Here is a 25,364-nt window from a genome sequence, read left to right as displayed (position 1 = left end):
GAGGTTATGTTTTAGAACAAAATAAGATACAGACTTCTTAGTCCTCGACCACGTCATTTCTCTTCTCGCTATTGAAAAATAAAAAATTGGGTGTAACCTGGTAGGTTGGCTACATCATATTCTGCTGTGCCACTGATTAATAGTTGTATTGTCGAAGGCTTTCATGGCTGGAATCACTGGGTTGTCGTAGGTTTTTTCGGGCTATATGGCCATGTTCTAGAGGCATTTTCTCCTGACGTTTCGCCTGCATCTATGGCAAGCATCCTCAGAGGTAGTGAGGTCTGTTGGAACTAGGAAAAAGTGTTTATATACCTGTGGAATGACCAGGGTGAGACTAAGGACTCTTGTCTGCTGGAACTAGGTGTGAATGTTTCAACTCACCACCTTGATTAGCATTTGATGGCCTGGCAGTGCCTGGAGCAATCTTTTGTTTAGAGGTGATTAAATGTCCTTGTATTAAAAAACTCAAAATTAGAACAGCACAACAGAGAGGAAACAAACACAAACAGAAGAATTGCAATTTTGTTCTACAGAATCAGTGAATAGCAAATGACTTCAGAATGTTCAGTTTGAAACATTCACACCTAGCTCCAGCAGACAAGAGTCCTTTGTCTCACCCTGGTCATTCCACAGATATATAAACGCATTTTCCTAGTTCCAACAGACCTCACTACCTCTGAGGATGCTTGCCATAGATGCAGGCGAAACGTCAGGAGAGAATGCCTCTAGAACATGGCCATATAGCTCGAAAAAAACTACAACAACCCAGTGATTAATAGTTGTTCAGGATACAGCCATGGTGAGAGCAAGGCTGTCAAACCGATTTGTGGTTGTCTTTCACGTGACTGGTACGGACTATCTGAAATTGCATCAATCTTCTAATCTGACCTGCAAGTAGAGAAGGCTAGCATCTAATCCTCCAAAAAAAGGCCATTTAGATATGTCCTTGGACTCACGCCCCCTCCTTCTATTCTAGGTGATGGATTATTTTCCCCTGCACATTTGCAAAACCAAATACAGGGTGAGGCAGCATAACTTCCTTTTTTCAAAACTTAATAAAACCCATTGTATGAATCAGATTTTTAAATTATTTTTTTATAATGTAGACGCATACCTAAAGTTTTGTTTTACGTACTTTTGAAGATCAAATCAGGTAGGTGATGTCCCCCATTCTCCATACACTTAGTAAACCGATTTCTGGCGTTTCATAGAATCATAGAATCAAAGAGTTGGAAGAGACCACATGGGCCATCCAGTCCAACCCCCTGCCAAGAAGCAGGAATATTGCATTCAAATCACCCCTGACAGATGGCCATCCAGCCTCTGTTTAAAAGCTTCCAAAGAAGGAGCCTCCACCACACTCCGGGGCAGAGAGTTCCACTGATGAACAGCTCTCACAGTCAGGAAGTTCTTCCTCATGTTCAGATGGAATCTCCTCTCTTGTAGTTTGAAGCCATTGTTCCGCGTCCTAGTCTCCAAGGAAGCAGAAAACAAGCTTACTCCCTCCTCCCTGTGGCTTTCTCTCACATATTTATACATGGCTATCATATCTCCTCAGCCTTCTCTTCTTCAGGCTAAACATGGCCAGCTCCTTAAGCCGCTCCTCACAGGGCTTGTTCTCCAGACCCTTGATCATTTTAGTCGCCCTCCACTGGACACAGTCCAGCTTGTCAATATCTCTCTTGAATTGTGGTGCCCAGAATTGGACACAATATTCCAGGTGTGGTCTAACCAAAGCGGAATAGAGGGGTAGCATGACTTCCCTAGATCTATGACTCTTGCAAGCATAGCAATTTCTTCCTGGATGTTGGTCTTCAAATCTTGTAGGGTCCTTGTATGGTTAACATAAACACGGGATTTCAAAAAAACCCAGAGAAAAAAAAACAAAAGGGGCCAAATCTGGAGAGCGAGCCAGTCACTCCAAATCCGCTCAAAAAGTAGGCCTCAACAGCAAAAGCACCTTCCTCACTGTTCCAATGCATGATGGCGACTGAACTGTGTCAGGACAAAACTTTATACTCCCGCCTCTTGAACGAGACCACTAGCACTCCGCTACGTCTTCAACCGACTGAATGGCGCGCATTTTAAAAAAGGAAGTTATTCTGCCTCACCCTGTACCTTAGAAGCCACATTATATTGAAGAAAGTTGACACAACAGTGCACCATGTCATTTGTGCAGAGCAACTTCTCGTGTGAGCTGAATTTTCTACACCAATGTAGGCACACAAACAAACAAACAAACAACCAGTTAAAATGGCTTCTTGTGCCAATATGTGAATTAGTCCAAGCTTGATTTTGTTTGTGGTCCCTGGAGAACATTTTTGTTTGGTCCTTGCATCTCTATCGTGCAGCCACCAGAGGGCTCTCTTTGTCTATTAAAATACCTTTATTGATTCTAGAGACTTCACTTCTGTAAACAACATCCGCATATGCTCCAGTCAACGGCTGCTAGTGTTAAACTGCAAATAATAGTGGGCTGTGGGTGTGTTGGTGTAGACTTCTTTCTCCAGATACTGTAAGCTGTAAAACAAAAAAATTGAAATGTTTGCTGTGGGGAAAGCAGGTAGAATCATAGAAACACAGATCCCAAGCCCATCCAGTCCAACCCCCTGCCATGCAGGAAAAGCACAATGAAAGCACCCCTGACAGCCATCCAGCCTCTGTTTAAAAGCCTCCAAAAAAGAGCTCCTGCCAGGTATTGTGTTGCAGATCAGTACTGGAATCTGTATTTAGTGACAGAATTTGACTCGGGCACATTGAGAAATCAGAAAGAAGCACCTGGATATATTTATAATGTGCTTCCCCACCACTGGGATGCTATAGAGAAGCGTTTCTTAACCCTGGAGGGGTTGTGAGGGGGTGTCAAAGGGGTCACCAAAGGCCATCAGAAAACACAGTATTTTCTTTTGGGTTCTCTGTGGGAAGTTTGGCCCAATTCTCTCATTGGTGGGGTTCAGAATGCTCTTTGATTGTAGGTGAACTATAAATCCCAGCAACTAAAACTCTATAATGTCAAGGTCTATTTCCCCCAAACTCCACCAGGGTTCACATTTGGGCATATTGAGTATTCGTGCCAAGCTTGGTCCAGATCCATCATTGTTTGAGTCCACAGTGCTCTCTGGATGTAGATGAACTACAACTCCAAAATTCAAGATCATCGCCTACCAAACCCTTGTAGTATTTTTTGTTGGTCATGGGAGTTCTGTGTGCCAAGATCGGTTCAATTCCATCGTTGGTGGGGTTCAGAACGCTCTTTGATTGTAGGTGAACTATAAATCCCAGCAACTACAACTCTATAATGTCAAGGTCTATTTTCCCCAAACTCCACCAGGGTTCATATTTGGGCATATCGAGTATTCGTGCCAAGTTTGTTCCAGATCCATCATTGTTTAAGTCCACAGTGCTCTCTAGATGTAGGTGAACTACAACTCCAAAATTCAAGATCATCGCCTACCAAACCCTTGTAGTATTTTTTGTTGGTCATGGGAGTTCTGTGTGCCAAGTTTGGTTCAATTCCATCGTTGGTGGGGTTCAGAACGCTCTTTGATTGTAGGTGAACTATAAATCCCAGCAAGTACAACTCTATAATGTCAAGGTCAATTTCCCCCAAACTCCACCAGGGTTCACATTTGGCCATATTGAGTATTCGTGCCAAGTTTGTTCCAGATCCATCATTGTTTGAGTCCACAGTGCTCTCTGTGTAGGTGAACTACAACTCCAAAATTCAAGATAATTGCCTACTAAACCCTTGTAGTATTTTCTATTGGTCATGGTAGTTCTGTGTGCCAAGATCGGTTCAATTCCATCGTTGGTGGGATTCAGAATGCTCTTTGATTGTAGGTGAACTATAAATCCCAGCAACTACAACTCCCAAATGACAAAATCAACCCCAACCCCCCAACTTCACCAGTATTCAAATTTGGGCATAGCGGGTATTTGTGCCAAATTTGGTCCAGTGAATGGAAATGCATCCTGCATATCAGATATTTACATAACAGTAGCAAAATTACAGTTAGGAAGTAGCAACAAAAATAATTTTATGGTTGGGGGTCACCACAACATGAGGAACTGTATTAAGGGGTCATGGCATTAGGAAGGTTGAGAAAAACTGCTATAGAGAGGCTATATGGCCATGGTCTAGAGGCATTCCCTCCTGACGTTTCGCCTGCATCTATGGCAAGCATCCTCAGAGGTAGTGAGGATGCCTCTGAGGATGCTTGCCATAGATGCAGGCGAAACATCAGGAGAGAATGCCTCTAGACCATGGCCATATAGACTGAAAGAAACCTACAACAACCCAGTGATTCCCGGCCATGAAAGCCTTTGACAATACACTGCTATAGAGAGTTATGCACCTAGGTAAATTTGAGCTATCTATTTCAAGAGCATTTCTAGTCCACCAATGCCTTGGAAAGAGGTGGATGAGCTCCCTCTATCAGCTCCAGCTCCTCATATGGGGACATGAGAGAAGCCTCTCACAAGGATGATAAAAACATCAATTCATCCAGGCGTCCCCTGGGCAACGTCCTTGCAGACGGCCAATTCTTTCACACCAGAAGTGACTTGCAGTTTCTCAAGTCACTCCTGACACAACAAAAAAAAAATTGAGGTTTCAAGAGCAACCAAACACCTCTGCCTCCTTTATGGTCATTAATATAGTAGCTTAGAGGAATCATGAACTGTACCAACATTTTAGGGTCCTACCCTTTGCCCACTCTAACACTCAGTGCTATGGTTGCTTTTGACACAGCTCTTACACATTGCAATGGAAATCAGGGCAAGCTCCCACTCTGCTGTGTTTCATCTGACAACTCACTAGTCTCCCACGTACAGTTGCTTTCCAGCCTTGGGCTACTCACTTTGCCTTCTGTGCCTCCGCCAGCTCCAGGTTGTAGCCATCCAGGTCCTTCCTCAGCTGCTGGCGAAAAGTCTGCTCCTGAGCGTCCATTTCCATGGCAGCACGATCGGCCAAATGCCGCTGTCGATCCCACTCGGCATCCCGCTGCCGCTCTTCTTCCCGTAGCCTCTGTAGGGATGAAGAGACCGAGGAGAATCGGAGGTAAGCGCCAGGACGAGGGTAAGCAGGCCAGCTGTGCTACTCCTGGTTTGCATCTATTCACCCATAACCTAGCTGATGGACATTCAGTCTCTGTCCTATCCATTCAGTTTTACTATGGGGATTCTAGTCTACCTTCCAGGACTGTTGTAAAGTAGTGAGGTCTGTTGGAACTAGGAAAATGGGTTTATATATCTGTGGATGACCAGGGTGGGACAAAGAACTCTTGTCTGTTGGAGCTAGGTGTGAATGTTTCAACTGACCACCTTGATTAGCATTTGATGGCCTGTGTTGGGGTTCAGCCTGAGTTTGAACTTGAACCTGATTCTCTGTTTGTTCCTCCTGATGCTAATGAAAGTATATTTACTGATGCTAGTGGAAATGTACCTTTTGATGCCAATGCTCCTGAAATTAGTGAGGAAGAAACTGCTGTAGGTTTGGAAAATGCCAATGTTCCCGAAATTAGTGAGGAAGGAACTTCTGTAGATTTGGAAAATGAAAGTACCAGTGTTCATGAGAATGTTTCAGAGGGAGACTTTGAACTTTCCCTCCCTTCTGCACCTGTTAACTGTAATGACAACAGAAGGGGCCAAATTTGGGAAGACAGAAGTAAATCACTCAGTTTGCGTCAATCCTCCCGAATTCAAGAATTAAAAACATTGGCTTCAAAACAGAAGGGCGGTTCACGGAACCAATTCTTGAGTTTTAATTGCAATACGCCGAGCTGATTGTCTCAGTTCAGGCGTCGTTTCAGAATTGATGAAGACCTTGGCAGTTCTCCCGGTTCCCTGGCCATAGTTTGGGAAGATTTCTAGGATATCAAGTACGGTTAGTGGATTGCTAACAGATTCCAGTATTTCCCAGTGAGGCTTTTGGTTTTGCTTTGTCCATTTAAATTCATGTTTGCTGATTTTGCTGTGGCTTTTGACTTGCATTTTTCCTTTATTTTGTAACCATTTTTCTTCAATAAAAAGGGATTGTTTTTCACAGCCAAGTGTGGTGGATAGTTATCTTAGGGCCTCGTTCCCTGCTCTGGATTGCAACAGCCTGGCAGTTGTTTGGTGTGGCTTGTATTATTTGAGAACACAGAAATGCTGGACCACTCTAACAGCCACCATGTCAGACTACACAGAGAAGCCATTGAAATCCACAAGCATGTGGACAATTTCAACAGAAAGGAGGAAACTATGAAAATGAACAAAATCTGGCGGCTACCAGTATTAAAAAAATTCTAAAATTATAACAGCAAAAAACAGAGAGGGAAAAATCAGGGATATCTAATCACCTCTCAACAAAAGATTGCCCCAGGAACCAACGAGCCACACCAAACAACTGCCAGGCCATCAAATGCTAATCAAGGTGGTCAGTTGAAACATTCACACCTAGCTCCAGCAGACAGGAGTCCTTTGTCTCACCCTGGTCATTCCACAGATATATAAACCCATTTTCCTAGTTCCAACAGACCTCACTACCTCTGAGGATGCTTGCCATAGATGCAGGCGAAACGTCAGGAGAAAATGCCTCTAGAACATGGCCATATAGCCCGAAAAAACCTACAACAACCCAAGAATGATCTTGCTTTCCACTGGCTGCCCACCAGGCAGACAGAAACGTAGAGGGGGAAATGGCACTGCATATTGTGATGGACTACATATTTATTTTATTTATTTAAAACATTTATATTCCGCCCTTCTCACCCCGAAGGGAACTCAGGACGGAGCACAGCATATATACGGCAAACATTCAATGCCGGGACACAAATTCATATACACGTGCATAAACATTAAAAACATGTATCTCAATATTAAAATTTAGAACCGTTCTAGCCATCAGCGTCAAATCTAATTGGCCTGGTAGTCTTTCCTAGTGCTGCTTTATTACATACACTGTTACCCTAAGAAGACGGCCAATATGGAGTACTAATCTCACCATTTATCTACAACTTCTTGAGATCAGTGTTCAAATCCCTTCTTGGTTACGAAAACCCACTTGCAGACTTTTGGACAACTCAACACAGAGGAAGGCGAAGGCAACCTTTCTCTGAACAACTTTTGGCAGAAAACTTCATTGTAGGGTCACCTTAGGGTCCTCTTTTGTCATAAGGCGGCCAAGAACAACAACTACACCCTGAGATCTTCAGATATAGAGTGGGATTTAAATACATAAGCAATAATACACATATTAAGACAACAGCTTTAATGGTTGTCACAATTTAATAACTGTGTGCAACATGTACCCTTAAAAGTAAATTAGACCCCAAGGGATTTTTTGGCTTTGCATCAGAAAAAAAGAGTCAACACAAACTGGACCTCCAAGGAGAGCCATTCCACAATTGAGATGCCACAGAAGGCTCTCTTGAGCATTCTCTTGACTACATTCTTTAGCACATCAATATCTGGCTGGATTTCTAGCACTACTCTTCTTTAACCCAAGAAATTGTTCTCTTGGGTTTAAGAAAAAAAAACCTTATAATTTTCTCAGTTTTGAAGGGGTCCTAAACCCTTAACCAACACAAAAGAACTGCATATATAACTTTACCACTCCCAACCGACATCTGATGGGCACTAGACTGAAGAAGGACATACTCACTATTCAATAATAATAATAATAATAATAATAATATTTATTTATTTGATCAGTCATATGACCATTTCAAAATAAAACACGAGTTTCCCCTCGGGGAAATGGAGAAGTATATAAAAAAAGTATTATTATTATTATTATTATTATTATTATTATTATTATTAAATAATAATAATAATAATACTTTTTTTATATACTGCTCCATTTCCCCGAGGGGACTCAGAGCGGTTCCCAGGTAACATCACAAAACATACAAAGTACAAAACAACATAACCATAAGATTAACAAAACAAAATATAAGCATAAAAATTGTCGCCATAACACACATATATTAAAAGAATCCTGCCTGTTTAAGGAAATTTAAACATTTAAAAAGAACCTGTGCTCTTTGATTTGCACTTATTTGCTGTACATCATAAGTAATTCCGCTCTAGCCTGTCTTTCCCTTCTCACTGGGTCGGGGGAGAACTTGCCTGGTTCTCCTTGCACTGCTCTGCCTGTGTCTTCAGCACAGCTTCCAGTTGGGCACGAGTCATTCCCTTCCAGGAACTGGTGATCACGCGGTGCGACCCCAACGTACTTTGGGCTAAGTCAGGATTTTCCATTAGGATGTTACTGGTCAGATGGTTGTGGATCTCTGTAAAGTTGTCGTCCTGCTCCCGCTGGTGGGCTAAGCGATGCTGCTCAGCAATCTCAGCAGCCTGGTTGGGGCAAATAATGAGAGATAAGAATTGATGGATCAGATTTTCCTTACCCTGGCCCTTAATAAAGTTTAATGGTGTTGCCACAGTGAGGTCTGGAACTTCACAATCTCTTCTGTCTTTAGTCTGGGCTGTGTTTAGTTGGGTACAAAGAGTGAGCCATCTTTAAATAATTGAAAAGATAGCATATAGCAGGACAAAGCTTGTTTTCTGCTGCTCCAGACCCCAGCACATGAAATAAAGAATTCAAAATGGAAGAAAATAATTCTGCTTAAACATTAGGAAGAGCTTTCTTTAAAGCAAGCGCTGTTTGACAATGGAATAAACAGCTTTGGAGAGTAGTGGTTTCCTTCTTTAAAGGTCTTAAACAAGAGGCTGAATGACCATCTCTCAAGAGTGCTTTAATTGTGTATTTCTACATGACATAAGGTTGGAATAGTTGGCCACTGCATTCCCTTCTATGATTATACTAGCCGTCCCCTGCCACGCGTTGCTGTGGCCCAGTCTGTGAATATGTGTTTTGTGTGTGTGTATATGTGTATATTTGTATATATGTGGTTTTGTGCATGCATTGTAATCTATTTTTTATTTTTTGGCTTTTAAAGTCTCTTATGCTGTGTTTTCAGTGTTTTTATGAGTGATGGTCACTCATTGGCCTGATCGGTGAATTGTGTCCAAATTTGGTGTCAATTCGCCTAGTGGTTTTTGAGTTATGTTAATCCCACAAACAAACATTAGATTTTTATTTATGTACTAGCTGTCCCTGCAACATGTTGCTGTGGCCCAGTCAGGTGATCTGGGAAATAAAGTAATGAGAAAGTGTTGATTTCTAATATATGTAATTTCTTTGTGCTTGTTGGGTAAACAGTATTTCTTGCTGTTTCTTGGTCAGTGTTGATTTGGAGAGTGTCTGGTTTACCTACTCTTGAACATTCAACATATAATTGTCCTTCTTTAGGAGTCCCTTTCAAATCTATGATACTATATCTTTCTGTGTGTGAATCATATATATCTATCTGTATCTATGGCTGGATGGCTCTTTGTCAGGAGGGCTTTGATTACGTTTTCTTGCCCCGGTGAAGGGAGTTGGACTGGATGGCCTTAAGTATTTTCTGTTGGTCATGGGGGTTCTGTGTGGGAAGTTTGCCCCAATTCAGTCGTCCGTGGGCTTCAGAATGCTCTTTGATTGCAGGTGAACTATAAATCCCAGTAACCACAAATCCCAAATGTCAAGGTCTATTTCCCCCAAACTCCATTTGTGTGCATATTTGGGCATATTGAATATTCATGCCAAGTTTGGTCCAGTTTGGTTTGAGTCCACAGTGCTCTCTGTATATACGTGAACTACAACTCCCAAATTCAAGTTCAATGCCCTCCAAACCCTTCTAGTGTTTTCTGTTGGTCAAGGGTCCAAGAGAGGGTACTGATACCTGGGCTCTATTAAAGTCTGCTACTGCCATGGCCTTGGCCTTGCGGCATTCTTCCTCCAAACGTGTCAACTCCAGGGCTCGCAGGTCCAGCTCTATCCTTTTTTTGTCATCCAGGATATCTGCAACAAAAATAGGAGAACTGCAAAGGAGGATTCTGCCATATAATCTAGGTATTAATTTACTTGGATACCTTTGTTTCTTCCACATGCAAAAATTGCCAGGTAGGATATTTTAGGCACTATAAGAATAACAGGAAAGTCAGTAGCCCCCAGTGGCGCAATGGGTTAAACCAGGGGTCCTCAAACTACGACCCGAGGGCCGGATACGGCCCTCCAAGGTCATTTACCCGGCCCTCGCTCAGGGTCAACCTAAGTCTGAAATGACTTGAAAGCACACAACAACAATCCTATCTCATCAGCCAAAAGCAGGCCCACACTTCCCATTGAAATACTAATAAGCTTATATTGTTAAAATTGTTCTTCGTTTTAATTATTGTATTGTTTTTAAGTGTTTTTTGTACTACAAATAAGATATGTGCAGTGTGCATAGGAAGTCATTCATTTTTTTCAAATTATAGTCCAGCCCTCCAACAGTTTGAGGGACTGTGACCTGGCCCTCTGTTTAAAAAGTCTGAGGAACCCTGGGTTAAACCCTTGTGCGGGCAGGACTGCTGACTGAAAGGTCAGCAGTTTGAATCTGGGGAGCAGGGTGAACTCCTGTCTGTCAGCTCCAGCTTCTAATATGGGGACACAAGAGAAGCCTCCCACAGGATGGTAAAACATCTGGGCATTCCCTGGGCAACATCCTTGCAGGCAGCAAATTTTCTCACACCAGAAGCGACTTGCAGTTTCTCAAGTCATTCCTGACACACAAAAAACCAAACCAAAATAAGACAGGAGAGTCAACATAATGCAGTGGCTTCAGTGCTAGACTACAACTCTGAAGACCAGGGTTTGAATTGGCACTTGGAAATGTAACCCACTGGATAACCTTGGGCACCTCACGGACTCAGAGGAAAACAATGGCAGACCCCCCTCTGAACAAATCTTCCCTAGAAAATCTCATGATAAGATCACCTTAAGATCAAAATAAGTTGAAAATGGCTTTGAAGGCACACAAGAATAGCAATAGTCCTTTTGACAACAGTGACAAGCATGTGATGCATCATCCAGCATTTCCCAATTGAGTGGGCTTTAGTTGTGGTGGGCTGCAACTTCCTTAATCCTCTATCAGAATGGCCATCTGGAAGTAACCTGGCAGAAACTTGGGATTCAGTTGTTTTTTTATGGTCTTTCAACAAGACTAATGAACAAGCCCAGGGCTGGGAATGTTGTAACTCTCTAGAGATTTTTGGATTGCAACTTCTAGTATTCCTCATCACTCCCTGGGAGCTGTAGTCCAACAACAACTGGAAGGTCACGGGATTCCCAATCCTGGACTAGGTAAACCAGTTGTGGAGTTAAAATGAGAGGAGTAAAAGTTAGCAGAGAGAGGGAACAATTGTTAAGGATCCAGCTTCAGCTTGCTAGCCCAAATGCGGAAATTTCATCTGATCTTTCTTTGCCACTTTCTTTGCCCAGAATGAAATATCAAGAGAAAAAGCCAAGAAAGTAGCAACTAATGAAACAAAGGTGAGTCTCACTACCTCTGAAGATGCTTGCCATAGATGCAGGCGAAACGTCAGGAGAGAATGCCTCTAGAACATGGCCATATAGCCCGAAAAAAACTACAACAACCCAGTGATTCTGGCCATGAAAGCCTTTGACAATACAAAGGTGAGTCTACAATAGGACAACATGAGGAAGCCATTGGGAAAGATAAGTATAAGGCACAATTAAAAGCAGCAGAGAGTGTAAGACAGCTCTGATAAGTTCACAGAGTACTTCTGCCATGCTAAACCCACTATGAAATGAGAAGGAGTTTTGCTTAAATAGGGTTGTTGTGGTGGTGGGTAAATTGAAATGCATGGACTGGTGGCAGAAGGGTTATATTTTATGAAATACATATTCGAAATGCAGGTGGCTTTTTCAGTAAAGTCTTTTTAAAGCATCATACAGAGCTCAGGATTCTTAACAAAGCAAGTTGCAAACCAGGATGGGCACCTAGAACTGAATCAATTTTTTAGAGCCAGGAACTAAGCACAAAAAAGCCCTGTTGCACAGATTTTATAGTCAGACATGCTAAACTGCTGAAAGGCATTTACTTAGGGGAGACAAAAAAAATCTCTTAGTAAATTGTGTATCAGAAGATAGGAGTGAAAATGCTGTGGATGTTAATGTCTCTCCCCACTCCCCAGGTCACTCTTTTCCCTGAATAAGGCCATTCTTTTGTCTAACAGGATGTTATTTCATTTTCAGATTTAGTAACACAGTCCCACACATAGTACCAACTCAATACCATGCCTCATGCCTTCCTACCAAATATAGAGGTTCAATGCATAATTTTGAATGGCACCTCCAAGAATTTAATGGGATAATAATAATAATAATAATAATAATAATAATAATCTTTGTATTGTCGAAGGCTTTCATGGCCGAAATCACTGGGTTGTTGTAGGTTTTTTCGGGTTATGTGGCCATGGTCTAGAGGCATTCTCTCCTGACGTTTCTCCTGCATCTATGGCAAGCATCCTCAGAGGTAGTGAGGTCTGTTTTTTCCTAGTTCCAACAGACCTCACTACCTCTGAGGATGCTTGCCATAGATGCAGGTGAAACGTCAGGAGGGAATGCCTCTAGACCATGGCCATATAGCCCAAAAAAACCTACAACAACCCATAATAATCATTATTTATAGCCCGCCACCATCTCCCAAATGGGGACTCGGAGCGGCTTACATGAGGCCAAGCCCAAACAACAAATTACAGTAGAGTAAAACCGAAAACACAAACCGAAAACGCGAAGAATAAACAACATCATAATTACATCAAACATGTGAATTCATAACAATATAAAATTACAATAACACAATCACAATCACAATGGGCAGGCTACATGTAATGATTACAAGATAAACTAATTAAAACTAATTAAAAACTCGGGCGAGATAAAAGAGAGACAGATTATTTGCGGAGGAGGGCTCATTATAGCGGGGGTTGTGGAATCAAGCTTTCCCACAAGGGGGGGGGGGGAGGACATATACTCAAATGACAAAACATTGAGGCTAAGCAATAGTGTGGGATTGTATACCTACTCACCAAAGGCGCAGCGGAAGAGCCAGGTTTTAAGGTTCTTTTTCAAGGTTTCTAGGGTAGGGGCTTTCCTAATTTCTCCAGGTAATGAGTTCCAGAGTACTTACCAGGAGAGCTTGAGAAACTGGCAGGGGTGAAAGAAGGGCCTCTCCAGAAGAGCTTGTCTAAGTTAACTAGGAAATTTTGAGGGATTTAATTCAAAAACAGTGAACTTTTCCCAAGCTCAGTCAAAATATACCTGCATATTTTTGGTCATTAAGTTCCTTTTCCCGTTGACTTCTCTGATGTCCCAAGGTGAGTTTATTTAGCTCCTTCTGCAGTTTGTTCTTGGCTAGAAAATTCAGGTCCTCCCCAGCAAAGCGCTGCATGCTGGATGGTCCGCAACGAGGGTCATCATCACTCACACGGGCTGGGAAGTCTTTGCGGGCTGCATCAGGGTCATGGATGTCCCACTCTCGACGCATAGAAGGCTGCTGCTTCCGCTCCCAAAACTCCACCATGGCCTGGTTCAGTTGCTTTCTACGTTGGCACTCCTCTTCCTCCAACATCTGTGCAATCTTGTCATACTGGACCCTGTATGCATCTGCACAGAAACAGCATTAGATGCTTCCAGGCACTGAGATCAATGATGAACCCACATACCTTTATTAAAAAAGCAAGTGCTCCCTTACAGTATCAATTTTATCAAGAATGTGTAAAAGAAGAAGAGGGTGATCCTGAATTTTGAACCAAGTAATCATCATTTAAAGCAGAGCTTCTAAGGGCCCTTAGACACAAGCCTATATGCCAGAATATCCAGGCAGAAAATCCCACAAAATCTGCTTTCAACTGAGTTATCTGAGTCCACACTCAGATGTGAGATTTTCTGCCTTGATATTCTGGGATATAGGGCTGTGTGAAAGGGCCCCTGCTTGGAGCGCTAGGCCCTTCCACACAGCCATATAACCCAGAATATCAAGTCAGAAAATCCCACAATATCTGCTTTGAACCGGGTTATCTGAGTCCACACTACCATGTATTCCAGTTCAAAGCAGAACATGTAGGGCAGTGTTTCTCAACCTGGGGGTCGGGACACCTGAGGGGGTCGCAAAGGGGCGTCAGAGGGGTCACCAAAGACCATCAGAAAACAGTATTTTCTGATGGTTATGGGTATTCCATGTGGGACGTTTGAGCCAATTCTATCATTGGTGGAATTCAGAATGTTCTTTGATTGTAATGAACTATAAATCCCAGCAACTACAACTCCCAAAAGTCAAGGTCTATTTTCCCCAGGCTCCACCAGTCTTCACATTTGCGCATATTAAGTATTTGTGCCAAGTTTGGTCCAGATCCACCATTGCATGAGTCCAACAGTGCTCTCTGGATATAGGTGAACTACAACTCCCAAACTCAAGGTCAATACCCACCAAACCCTTCCAGTGTTTTCCGTTGGTCATGGGAGTTCTGTGTGGCAAATTAGGTTCAAATCCATTGCTGGTGGAGTTCAGAATGCTCTTTGATTATAGATGAACTATAAATCCCAGCAACTACAACTCCCAAATTACAAAATCAATCCTCCCCCAACCCCACTAGCATTTACATATGGGTGCATTGGGTATTTGTGCCCAGTTTGGTCCAGTGAATAAAATACCTGATATTTACATTATGATTTATAACAGTAGTAAAATGACTGTTATGAAGTAGCAACAAAAACAATGTTATGGTTGGGGGTCACCACAACACGAGGGATTGTATTAAGGGGTCACAGCATTAGGAAGGTTGAGAATCACTGATGTAGAGTTTTATTCAGCTGTGTGGAAGGGGCCTCAGCCAGTATAACCGATTCAGTAAGCTGAAGTCCCACACATTTAATAGTCCATAGAAGAGCTTTACAAACTGTTTGTTGCAACATATTAATGTGTTAGCCACAGTGTGTAGGTGTGCTACTTAAACTTAACTAGAAAGAAGCAATAAATCATATATTTTTAAAAAATACAAACACCAAGATTATCATGAGGTCTGTTGTGTCCCCAAAATTTCGTAATTTCAATTTACCATATGTATGTGTATGTATCTTTTATGAGACCTGGTTTAACTCCCGGTTTGTTAGTAAAACTGGGTATTGCAGTACAAGGTTGCAAATAGTCTAAACTGGCAACAGTGGCACTGATGCTTTCCCTTCTGTGTGAAATAATCCTCAACTTATCCACGGGTCATATCAAAATCCATAATTTTGGCCTTAAAACCTGCCATTAACTTACACATGAAATTGATTTATATATGCAAATGCATTGCATTGTCTACATCTCTCCTAAAGAACTGCAGAAAGCTACAGCTCTGCAGTACAACAAGAATAACCTCATGAAAGCAATGTTACTTTTGCTATGTTCGGCAACTCCTACTTTGAAATTTAACTGAGCCACAGCCCACACATTTCCAACTACATCTTCCCAACGATAAAGCTAGGAAGATGAGGTGTTCTGTTTTGTCTCTAAAGTGAGAACTGAGATTTTGTTAGGATGAATTAAGTACCAGTATTCCCACTTCTGCAACTTTTCTGAATTTCTGCAGTGTTGCAGCATAGAAACAGAACATCAAAGCAATAAATTCTGTAGGCTTGATGGGGAAAATTTATTGAGTATATTTTTAATGAGGGAAAGGGGTATAAGCCAGCAACAGAAACAATGACATTTTGGAATTGTGTAAAATTGTTCTTCATTTTAATTACTGTATTGTTTATAAGATATGTGCAGTGTGCATAGGAATTCATTCATGTGGTTGTTTTTTTCAAATTATAATCCGGCCCTCCAACAGTTTGAGAGACTGTGAGCTGGCCCTCTGTTTAAACAGTTTGTGGACCTCTGATCTATATAAATAAAAATGTAATGTTCGTTTGTGGGATTAACATAACTCAAAAACCACTGGGCAAATTGCCACCAAATTTGGCCACATGATACCTACTAACCCAAGGAGTGACCATCACTCAAAAATTTTTGATGTTGTCATTTGGGAGTTGTATTTGCTGGGATTTTCAGTTCACCTACAATCAAAGAGCATTCTGAACCCCACCAACGATGAAATTGAACCAAACTTGGCACATAGAACTCCCATGACCAACAGAAAATTCTGGAAGGGTTTGGTGGGCATTGACCTTGAGTTTGGGAGTTGGAGTTCACCTACATCCAGAGAGCACTGGATGGACTCAAACAATGATGGATCTGGACCAAACTTGGCATGAAAAAATTACATATGCCCAAATATGAAGACAGATGGAGTTTGGGGGAAATAGACCTTGACATTTGGGTGTTGTAGTTACTGGGATTTATAGTTCACCTACAATCAAAGAGCATGCTGAACCCCACCAAAGACAGAATTGGAGCAAACTTCCCACACAGAACCGCACCGAGTCCTTCGGGAGATGTTAGCGGGGTACAAATAAAGTTAATAATAATAATAATAGCCCCCAAAGTTAAGGCCATCCAGTCTAACTCCCTTCACCAGGGCATGAAAACATAATCAAAGCCTCCTGACAAAGAGCCATCCAGCCATAGATATAGATATATAGATATTATTCACACACACACACACAAACAGAGATATAGTAACATAGATTTGAAAGGGACTCCTAAAGAACGACAACGATATGTTCCAGAGTAGGCAAACCACACAATCTCATCAACACCGACAAAGAAACAGCAAGAAATACTGTTTACCCACAGGCATAAAAAATAATATATATTAGAAACCAACACTTTCTAATTACTTTTTTTTTCCAGATCACCAGACTGGGCCGCAGCAACACGTGGCAGGGGAGAGCTAGTTGAGAATAACTATGTTGGACTAGAGCAAAGGCTATCCAGTCCAGTTCTGTTCATACAGTGGCCAGATAAGCTGGCTTTTGCCTCAAATGTGGGGCAGGCATGCTGAGCCATTATATCTAGTTTTGCCAGTTAGCAGCAATAGATTCCTTCCTAAAGAAATTTTGAACACAATACTATGCATGCCTATTTGGAAATAAAAGCCTCCAGAAAGGGTATTTAGGACTGAAGACACAGGCCACAGTCTACAGCTACATTGAAGTGCATTATATTGATCTACACTGACCATATAATGCAGTTTAGTGCAGTACCAGCCTCAGTGGGAGATTGACAAGTTAACAAATAAATTTCACTGACTTTTTGGGTGTACTCTAGTTGGATCTAAGAAAACCGTATTGAGCGGATGCCTTAGCTCCCATTGAGGTCATGAACTTTCCTGAACTTGAAAATAATATTTGTTGGCCTAAATTTACATAAAAGTATGACTACAGGCTCACTTCTCATATCAGTATCCTAAGTGAAGTCCAGCAGATAAACCAAGCAAATACACTTACCAAAAGCTTCATCTCGTTGTTTCTCTGCCTCGTTTCTGAGATTTCGTTCTTCCACCTGTCTTTTCAAGCCTTCAACATCCACCTTAAGAAGAGCATGGGACATCAATAATAACAGAGGTTGATAGCAGCACAAATATTTTTTTCCCAGCAGATGACATATAAGATTCTTCCCATCTCTTTCAAGTAAAAGCAGAGGGCACTGTGATACTAAATTTGCCTTGGCAAAGGCTCTCCTCTTTTTCACAACTTCATCTAATTCAGAATGAAGTGATAAAACTGTTGACAGGAGCTTGTTAATCTAAAGCATGTGTCGCTGCTCCTGTGGTGGTTTTGTGCACATCCATTTTGTGTCTAAGCTCAATCTGAAGCACTAGTTATTACCTTTAAATTCAAAAATGGCTGATTGAGAAAATACACAGTTTCCTAACATTCTAGAAAGCCCTGCTACATTTTTTTCCTGCAATTGGAAGTTTAGTTGATGGGACTGCAATGTGTTCTCCATTGACTACGGACCCACCCTGGAGGATTATCCTACTCAGACAACGAGGGATCACCGAAGTAAGTGTTCTCCATTTTTGCTAAGGATCCAAGTTGGTTGTCAACTCTAATATTCAAGATCTTACATTTCAGAGTATATTTTAAATAAATAAATATTATTTTAAATAAATAAATATTTTAAATACATAAATAAATATTTTGGCGTATAAGACTACTTTTTTAACCCAAGCAAATCTTCTCAAAAGTCTGGGGTCGTCTTATACGTGGGAGTAGTCTTATACACCGGGAGTTGTCTTATAGAGCGGGTGCTGAAACTGTGGTTGCTGCATATTGTGAGGGGGGCTTAAAAATGGCAGTGGCTGTGTCCCTGTCGTATGCAGCAACTGTATGAAAGCATTAAGGGCGACGCGATACAAGTACGGTAGAAGAAAATCCATTCATCAGGATTCATGGTGAGGTGAAGGGGCGCCTCACCGGGAAGGTGTAAGTGAAGGGCGGTGCAAGGTGCAGGCATTCGGGGTGCCCGGGGTATGGAAAAAAGAGAGAGAGTGGCTCTGGGCCCAGAAAAACACACCTCTTTTACCTGTCTGGCCTGCCCTTATATCCTATTACCGTACCTCCTCCTCTGCCTCTCAGATCTCGCTCCTGAAGACTGCAGTGAAGCGGTGCAGGTGCGCAGGTGCGAGAACTGAGAGGCAGAGAAGGAGGTACAGTAATAGGAAAATTACCATATTGAAATCAAACCTGATGCTTTTAAAAATTTTATTTGGTGTGCATTGGAAGAGGGGTGGTCTTATACGGCGAGTATATTCCAAACTCTATATTTTAACTGGAAAAGTTGGGGGTCGTCTTATATGCCCAGTCGTCTTATATGCCGGAATATACGGGTATTTTTAATTATTCAATTATGATGAGAGTCCTAAGGACGATGAACAATTCCAGCTTTAATTATGATTTCCAGCCACATATTCCAAACCCCATCCTTTTACAGAAGAAAGAACATGTGAAGCATGTGGTCTTCCAGATATTGCTGATCTGAAACTCCCAAACAGTATTAGGCAGAAGAGCCAATAATGAGAAATGTTGGGTTTTGCAGTCCAACAAAATCTGGAGGGCTGCACTTCAGTGGATTCAAAACGCTGCAGCAAGAATGCCGATTCAAGTTTTATTTTATTTTATATATTATTTATTTATTTACATTATTTATATCCCGCCCATATCAGCCCGCAGGCAACTCAGAGCGGTCTACATATCAGCACAATTCGATGCCATCAATACATACATTCAAAAAGCAAAAACAAGTGCATTTAAACAAAAAAGACAGTGCAAATAACAGTTTAAAAAGAGCTATATATAGATTTCTACCCCGCTCTATCTCACCCCAAGGGGGACTCAGAGTGGCTTCCAATTTTGTCAAATATTCAATGCCACAATTATACAAAAAAAACCCCAATACATTAACACAAATAACAATTAAAATCAAAATAGACATATACATTACAATTTCAAACAATTAAAACAATACAATTTAAAGCAATTAAAACATGTAGAACAGGGGTCCTCAAACTAAGGCCCAGGGGCCGGATACGGCCCCCCAAGGTCATTTACCCGGCCCTCGCTCATAGTCAACCTAAATCTGAAATGACTTGAAAGCACACAACAACAACATTCCTATCTCATCAGTCAAAAGCAGGCCCACACTTCTCATTGAAATACTAATAAGTTTATATTTGTTAAAATTGTTCTCCATTTTAATTATTGTATTGTTTTTATTTTTATTTTTTGCACTACAAATAAGATATGTGCAGTGTGCATAGGAATTCATTCATGATTGGTTTTTTTTTCAAATTATAATTTGGCCCTCCAACAGTTTAAGGGACTGTGACCTGGCCCTCTGTTTAAAAAGTTTGAGGACCCCTGATGTAGAACATAGCACCAATCCTGAAAACGTCATCCAAATTGCTTAGGTCAGTTCCGTGTGAGTCTATTGCACTTTAATTATACTATTCACCAAATGATTGCTTCCGCAGCCAGGATTTCACCTTTATTTTCTAAAGATCAAGAGGGAGGAGGCTGATCTGATATTGCTGGGGAGGGAGGAGCCACCACTGAAAAGGCCCTGTCTCTCATCTCCACCAATCGCGCCTGTGAAGGGGGTAGGACTGAGAGCAGTGCCTCCCCAGACTATCTTAATGCTCAAGGTGTTTCATAGAGGGAGATATGTTCGGACAGGTAAGCTGGGCCAGAAGTATTTAGGACTTTAAAGGCTAAAGCTAGCACTTTGAATTGTGCTAGGTAGCAAACTGGCAGCAAATGGTTAATTATAGGTAGTTCATAACTCCCTTCTAACACAGCTTTTCAACAGTATTGTCAGACTTTCAATTGATTTCTTTTGTGAGCTGCTTTGGGTCTCACTTTGGAAGAAAGATAGCATGTAAATGAAATAAATATTTCTACCTCTACTCTAAAGAACAGTCCGTGATACTGTTAAATGCCCTCTTGCTGCGTTTCCCTGATTAAGCGGTGATGTGACCTCAGAGGGAGAAAAGAAGCAGACAAGAATGAATCATCCCCAGGCTCAAAAACAGATGAAAGGTTCTCCCTACATTGAGTTGCCACTGCTGTGGCTTTGGAAGGAGAGAAGAGGCAGTATCTGCTGGATTTAATCCCATTTTACACAACCATTCCATTTTCCTTTTGTGTTATGTCTTAATTATACTGTAAGCCTGAGGGCAGGGAACTGTTTGGATGTTCTTTTACTTGTAAAGTGCAATGTACAAGGACGGCACCATATAAATAAATAAGAAGGAGAAGAAGACAGTCACCAAATAATTCCACTAGAAAGGGATATTCATATGAAAGGGACTTTGCGCATAAGAATAACTGTTTCAGGCACAGTAGCTATTTAGGGGCTCCAGTAGTTTTCCACCAAGCAGCACTCACCCCCATTTTGCAGTAGCGAGCATTAAAAATGCGGCTCTGTCTTTGTTTCTCCCGATTTCTGCGGGCTTCAATGGCAGCTGCATCTTTTGTATCGGCCTGAATGTCCACTTTATACATCTCTGCACCTGTAATTAAAGGATAGGCTTGTGCGTGATACAGAGGGCCCTTCTACACAGCCATATAGCCTAGAATATCAAGGCAGATAATCTATATAAATAAAAACGCAATGTTCGTTTGTGGGATTAACAGAACTCAAAAACCAGTGGGCCAATTGACACGAAATTTGGACAGCATACACCTAACAACCCAATGTATGTCCTTCACTCAAAATTTTTTGATTTTGTCATTTGGGAGTTGTAGTTGCTGGTATTTATAGTTCACCTACAATCAAAGAGCATTCTGAACTCTACCAGTTATGGCATTGATCCAATCATGGCATACAGGACTCCCATGACCAACAGAAAACACTAGAAGGTTTTGGTGGGCATTGACCTTGAGTTTGGGAGTTGTACTTCACCTACATCCAGAGAGCACTGTGGACTCAAACAATGATGGATCTGGACCAAACTTGGCACAAATATTCCATATGCCCAAATATGAACACCGATGGAGTTTGGGGAAAATACACATTGACATTTGGGATTTGTAGTTACTGGGATTTATAGTTCATCTGCAATCAAAGAGCATTCTGAATCCCACAAACAACAGAACTGGGGCAAATTTCCCACACAGAATCCCCATGAGCAACAGAAAATACTTAAGACCATCCAGTCCAACTCTCTTCACCAGGACAAGAAAATGTAATCAGAGCCCTCCTGACAAAGAGCCATCCAGTCATAAATATAGATAGATATGATTCACACACACAGATATAGTACAGATACAGATATAGTATCATAGATTTCAAAGGGACCCCTAAAGAAGGACTATGATATATTGCATATTCAAGAGTAGTCAAACCAGACAATCTCCACATCAACACTGACAAAGAAACAACAAGAAATACTGTTTACCCAAAAGCACTTACATACATTACAAAATTACATACATTAGAAACCAATGCTTTCTCATTACTTTATTTTCCACATCACCAGACTGGGCCACAGCAACGCGTGGCAGGGGACGGCTAGTCTATATAAATAAAAATATAATGTTCGTTTATGGGATTAACATAACTCAAAAACCACTGGACAAATTGCCACCAAATTTGGCCACAAGACACCTACTAACGCAAGGAATGATCATCACTCTAAAATTGTCATATAAAATCCAGGTTATCCATTTTGAACTTGATTATATGGTAGTGTAGACTCACATAATCCAGTTCTGTGGATTATCTGCTTTGATAATCTGGATTATATGGCAGTGTAGAAGTACCTGAAGCTTTCTCTCCAATTCTTGCTTCCACAACAAGCCACATTTTTCAAAATCCAATTATCACAGAGACAGAAAGTGAGGGGCAATCTTTTGAACAGGGGCACAGACAGCAAAACAAACACCCTTCCCTATGCTATCCAAAGCAAATGGACTGGAGTTTCATTTTAAAAAATGTACCTGTTCTGACTTACATACAAATTCAACTTAAGAACAAACCTACAGAATTTATCTTGTCCGTAACTCAAGGACTGTATGTATACTAATCTATTTTAATGTTTACTATACTAAATGCTTGTAGTTGTCCAGAGTCTCAAGCAAAATACTTTTAAAGTCACACCACAGAGATGGGCCACCTGAAACCATCCATAAACATTTAGTGATTTTTCACATGCATCTTATATGTCTAGTGCTTGAAAATAACTGAGTGCATTATATTTTAAAATAAATGTTGTTCATGAAATAGCACATTATCAATTGGAGCATTTTGAATTTCAGAATTCCAATTAAAGGGTAATCAGCCTTATATTATGGCCCCTTCTACACTGCCATATAAAATCCAGATTATCTGCTTTGAACTGGATTACATGGCAGTGTAGACTCATCATTATATAATATATATATATGAGGGTTGAATGAAAAGTAATGCCTCCACCTTTGTTACTTGGGTTTGGATGGGAATATTTTAATAAATCAAATGCAGAAATAATCCTTAGAATGTGCTCTTTAGCTACCACTATTCACTTTTCCACATAATCACCAGACCATTGGATACATTTCTGCCAACAATGAACAATTTTTCTGAAGCCATCATGGAAGAAGTCGACACTTTGTTTCCGAGACCCATCCTGCACAGATCTTCCGATAGCCAAGCAAAGCAATAATGTGACCCACACGTTCTTGTGAAATGCCGATTATGCTTGAGATTTCTCTCTGAGTGATACGACGATTGTCCTTAATCAATCTGTCAACCTTTTGCTTGCTGTCACAGGACGTCCAACTCTTTGTTTGTCACGCAAGTCAGATGTTCCCACCTCAAAATCTTTAAACTCACTCGCCCAATGATGCACAGTACTCACATCAACACAACCACCATAAACAGCTTGCATTCTCTGATTAATCTCCTTTGGGGTGACACCTTCTGCTGTCAAGAATTCAATGACTGCACGTTGCTTAAGTCGCATTGACCGACCATCTGCACAGGGTTCCATACTTTGCACTTTAACAACACAACCATTCAATGCTAAGGCTTCCCGCCAAAATGGAACTGTAGAGGAGAGTCTACTGAACAAGCCAGTACCTGCCGCATACCAGTACTGCCATCTGTTGAAGAGTTTCGAAGGTGGAGGCATTACTTTTAATTCAACCCTCGTATTTCTCCCTACTCCTAGATGGAATCTAGAGCTTCAGACATTATAAGCACCACATAAGTAGTATCTGCAAAAATATACCCTTATTCCTTGGAGGGAGGATTTCCTTCAAAGCATCTATTTGTTTCTCAAAAACTAATTTACATGGCTCATAATCCTCTGTGTTAAAAGAAACATATTTTGGTACCTAATCAAACAATCCAGTTCAGATCAGATAATCTGGATTATATGGCAGCGTAAAAGGGGCCTCAGTGACTATCCACAATGTGATGAGTCACTTTAACTGCCATGGCTCCATTCTATTGAATCCTGGGATTCGTTTCTTGTTGTGGCACCAGAGCCCTCTGACCCCTTCCACACAGCTGTATGAAATCCACATTGAACTGGATTATATGGCCGTGTGAACTCAGATAATCCAGTTCAAAGCAGATACTGTAGATTATCTGCCCTGATATTCTTGATTATATGACTGTGTGGAAGGGAAGGGGAAGTATCTCACAAAACTACAAATCCCAGAATCCCATAGCATTTATTTATTTATTTATTCACGACATTTATACGCCGCCCTTCTCACCCCGAAGGGGACTCAGAGCGGCTTACAAGCAAAAAATAAATACATTATATTATATTATTACCATAGCACAATATTAATATTACTAGCCGTCCCCTGCCAAGTGTTGCTGTGGCCCACATGAGGGTTCTGTGTGGGAGGTTTGGCCCAATTCTATCGTTGGTGGGGTTCAGAATGCTCTTTGACTGTAGGTGAACTATAAATACCAGCAACTACAACTCCCAAATGTTAAGATTCTATTTTCCCTAATTGGGCATATTGAGTATTCATGTAAAGTTTATTTATTTATTTAAAAGTTTTCTATACCGATCTTCTCATCTCCAAGAGGGACTCAGATCCGGTTCACAACATGTGTTCGTATACAAAAATACAAACCACACAATGTATTATCATTACACAATTAAAAACATATTACAATACAACACCGTCATCATCACACTTACACAGCCACATCGTCAAAACATTCCTGGTCATAATTCACAAAGTTTGGTCCAGATCCATCACTGTTTGAGTTCACAGTGATCTCTGGATGTAGGTGAATTACAACTCCAAAACCAAAGGACACTGCCCACCAAACCCTTCCAGTATTTTCTGTTGGTCATGGGAGTTCTGTGTGCCAAGTTTGGTTCAATTCCATCATTGGTGGGGTTCAGAAAGCTCTTTGAGTGTAGGTGAACTATAAATCCCAGCAACTACAACTCCCAAATGACAAAATCATGTTTTTGAGTGAGGGACATACATTGGGTTGTTAGGTGTCTTGTGTCCAAATTTTGTGTCAATTCATCCAGTGGGTTTTGAGTTCTGTTAATCCCACAAACAAACATTACATTATATATATATAACATTGTACTATAACATTATACTGTAATATTAGTAATATTACATTTAATATAAAATATATAATTATCATATTATTAGTAGTATTATATTGTATTACATTATAATATTATCATTATTATATGTATATACAATATATTATATTATTGAGCCATGGCAGTTAATAAGATGCTATAATTCCGCCTCTGGACTGAGACTCCCAGCATCTCTCAACAGGCCAGGGCTGCTGGGCTTTGTAGTGCCATAAAGTGTAGGCAACCTGATCAGAGGCCCCTTCCTCTGCACGACCCGACTCGCCTGATGCTCACCTTTCCTAGACGGCGCTTGCTTTCTGGTTGCTGTGACAACGAGCCACTTTAAATGATGTCATCTTTGGAAAGGGCTCATTGGCTGCGCTCGAACCTATCAGCACAGTGAGAAGTTCGGAGTAGGCGGAGCTTGCCGCAGGAAGGAGGTCCCCTGC

At 41.1% G+C, this 25,364-nt stretch overlaps 1 protein-coding gene across 1 annotated transcript; it reads right to left on the bottom strand.

Annotated features, from left to right (window-relative positions):
• Nucleotides 1-356: 356 nt before the first annotated feature.
• RIBC1 (RIB43A domain with coiled-coils 1) lies at nucleotides 357-25,354 on the bottom strand. The gene is made up of 8 exons (XM_060763234.2): nucleotides 25,210-25,354; nucleotides 20,750-20,874; nucleotides 17,309-17,390; nucleotides 13,196-13,540; nucleotides 9,771-9,889; nucleotides 8,113-8,340; nucleotides 4,860-5,026; nucleotides 357-2,520 (listed from the first exon to the last, which is right to left on the bottom strand). Exons 2-8 carry the CDS (start codon nucleotides 20,864-20,866, stop codon nucleotides 2,439-2,441), a joined length of 1,140 nt encoding a protein of 379 aa, XP_060619217.2. The 5' UTR covers nucleotides 20,867-20,874; nucleotides 25,210-25,354; the 3' UTR covers nucleotides 357-2,438.
• Nucleotides 25,355-25,364: the final 10 nt, after the last annotated feature.

This window comes from Anolis sagrei, chromosome 2, assembly GCF_037176765.1.
Source record: "Anolis sagrei isolate rAnoSag1 chromosome 2, rAnoSag1.mat, whole genome shotgun sequence".
Lineage (NCBI taxonomy): Eukaryota > Metazoa > Chordata > Lepidosauria > Squamata > Dactyloidae > Anolis > Anolis sagrei.
This window is presented reverse-complemented; position numbering and strand designations above follow the sequence as displayed.

Coding starts and splice junctions, on each gene's coding strand:
- RIBC1 (XM_060763234.2), bottom strand. CDS start 20,866: ATGTATAAAGTGGACATTCAGGCCGATACAAAAGATGCAGCTGCCATT. Junction 9,890..13,195: donor TAATGACCAAAAATATGCAG/GTATATTTTGAC, acceptor TTTTTGTTGCAG/ATATCCTGGATGACAAAAAA. Junction 8,341..9,770: donor CAGACTTTAATAGAGCCCAG/GTATCAGTACCC, acceptor TGCCCCAACCAG/GCTGCTGAGATTGCTGAGCA.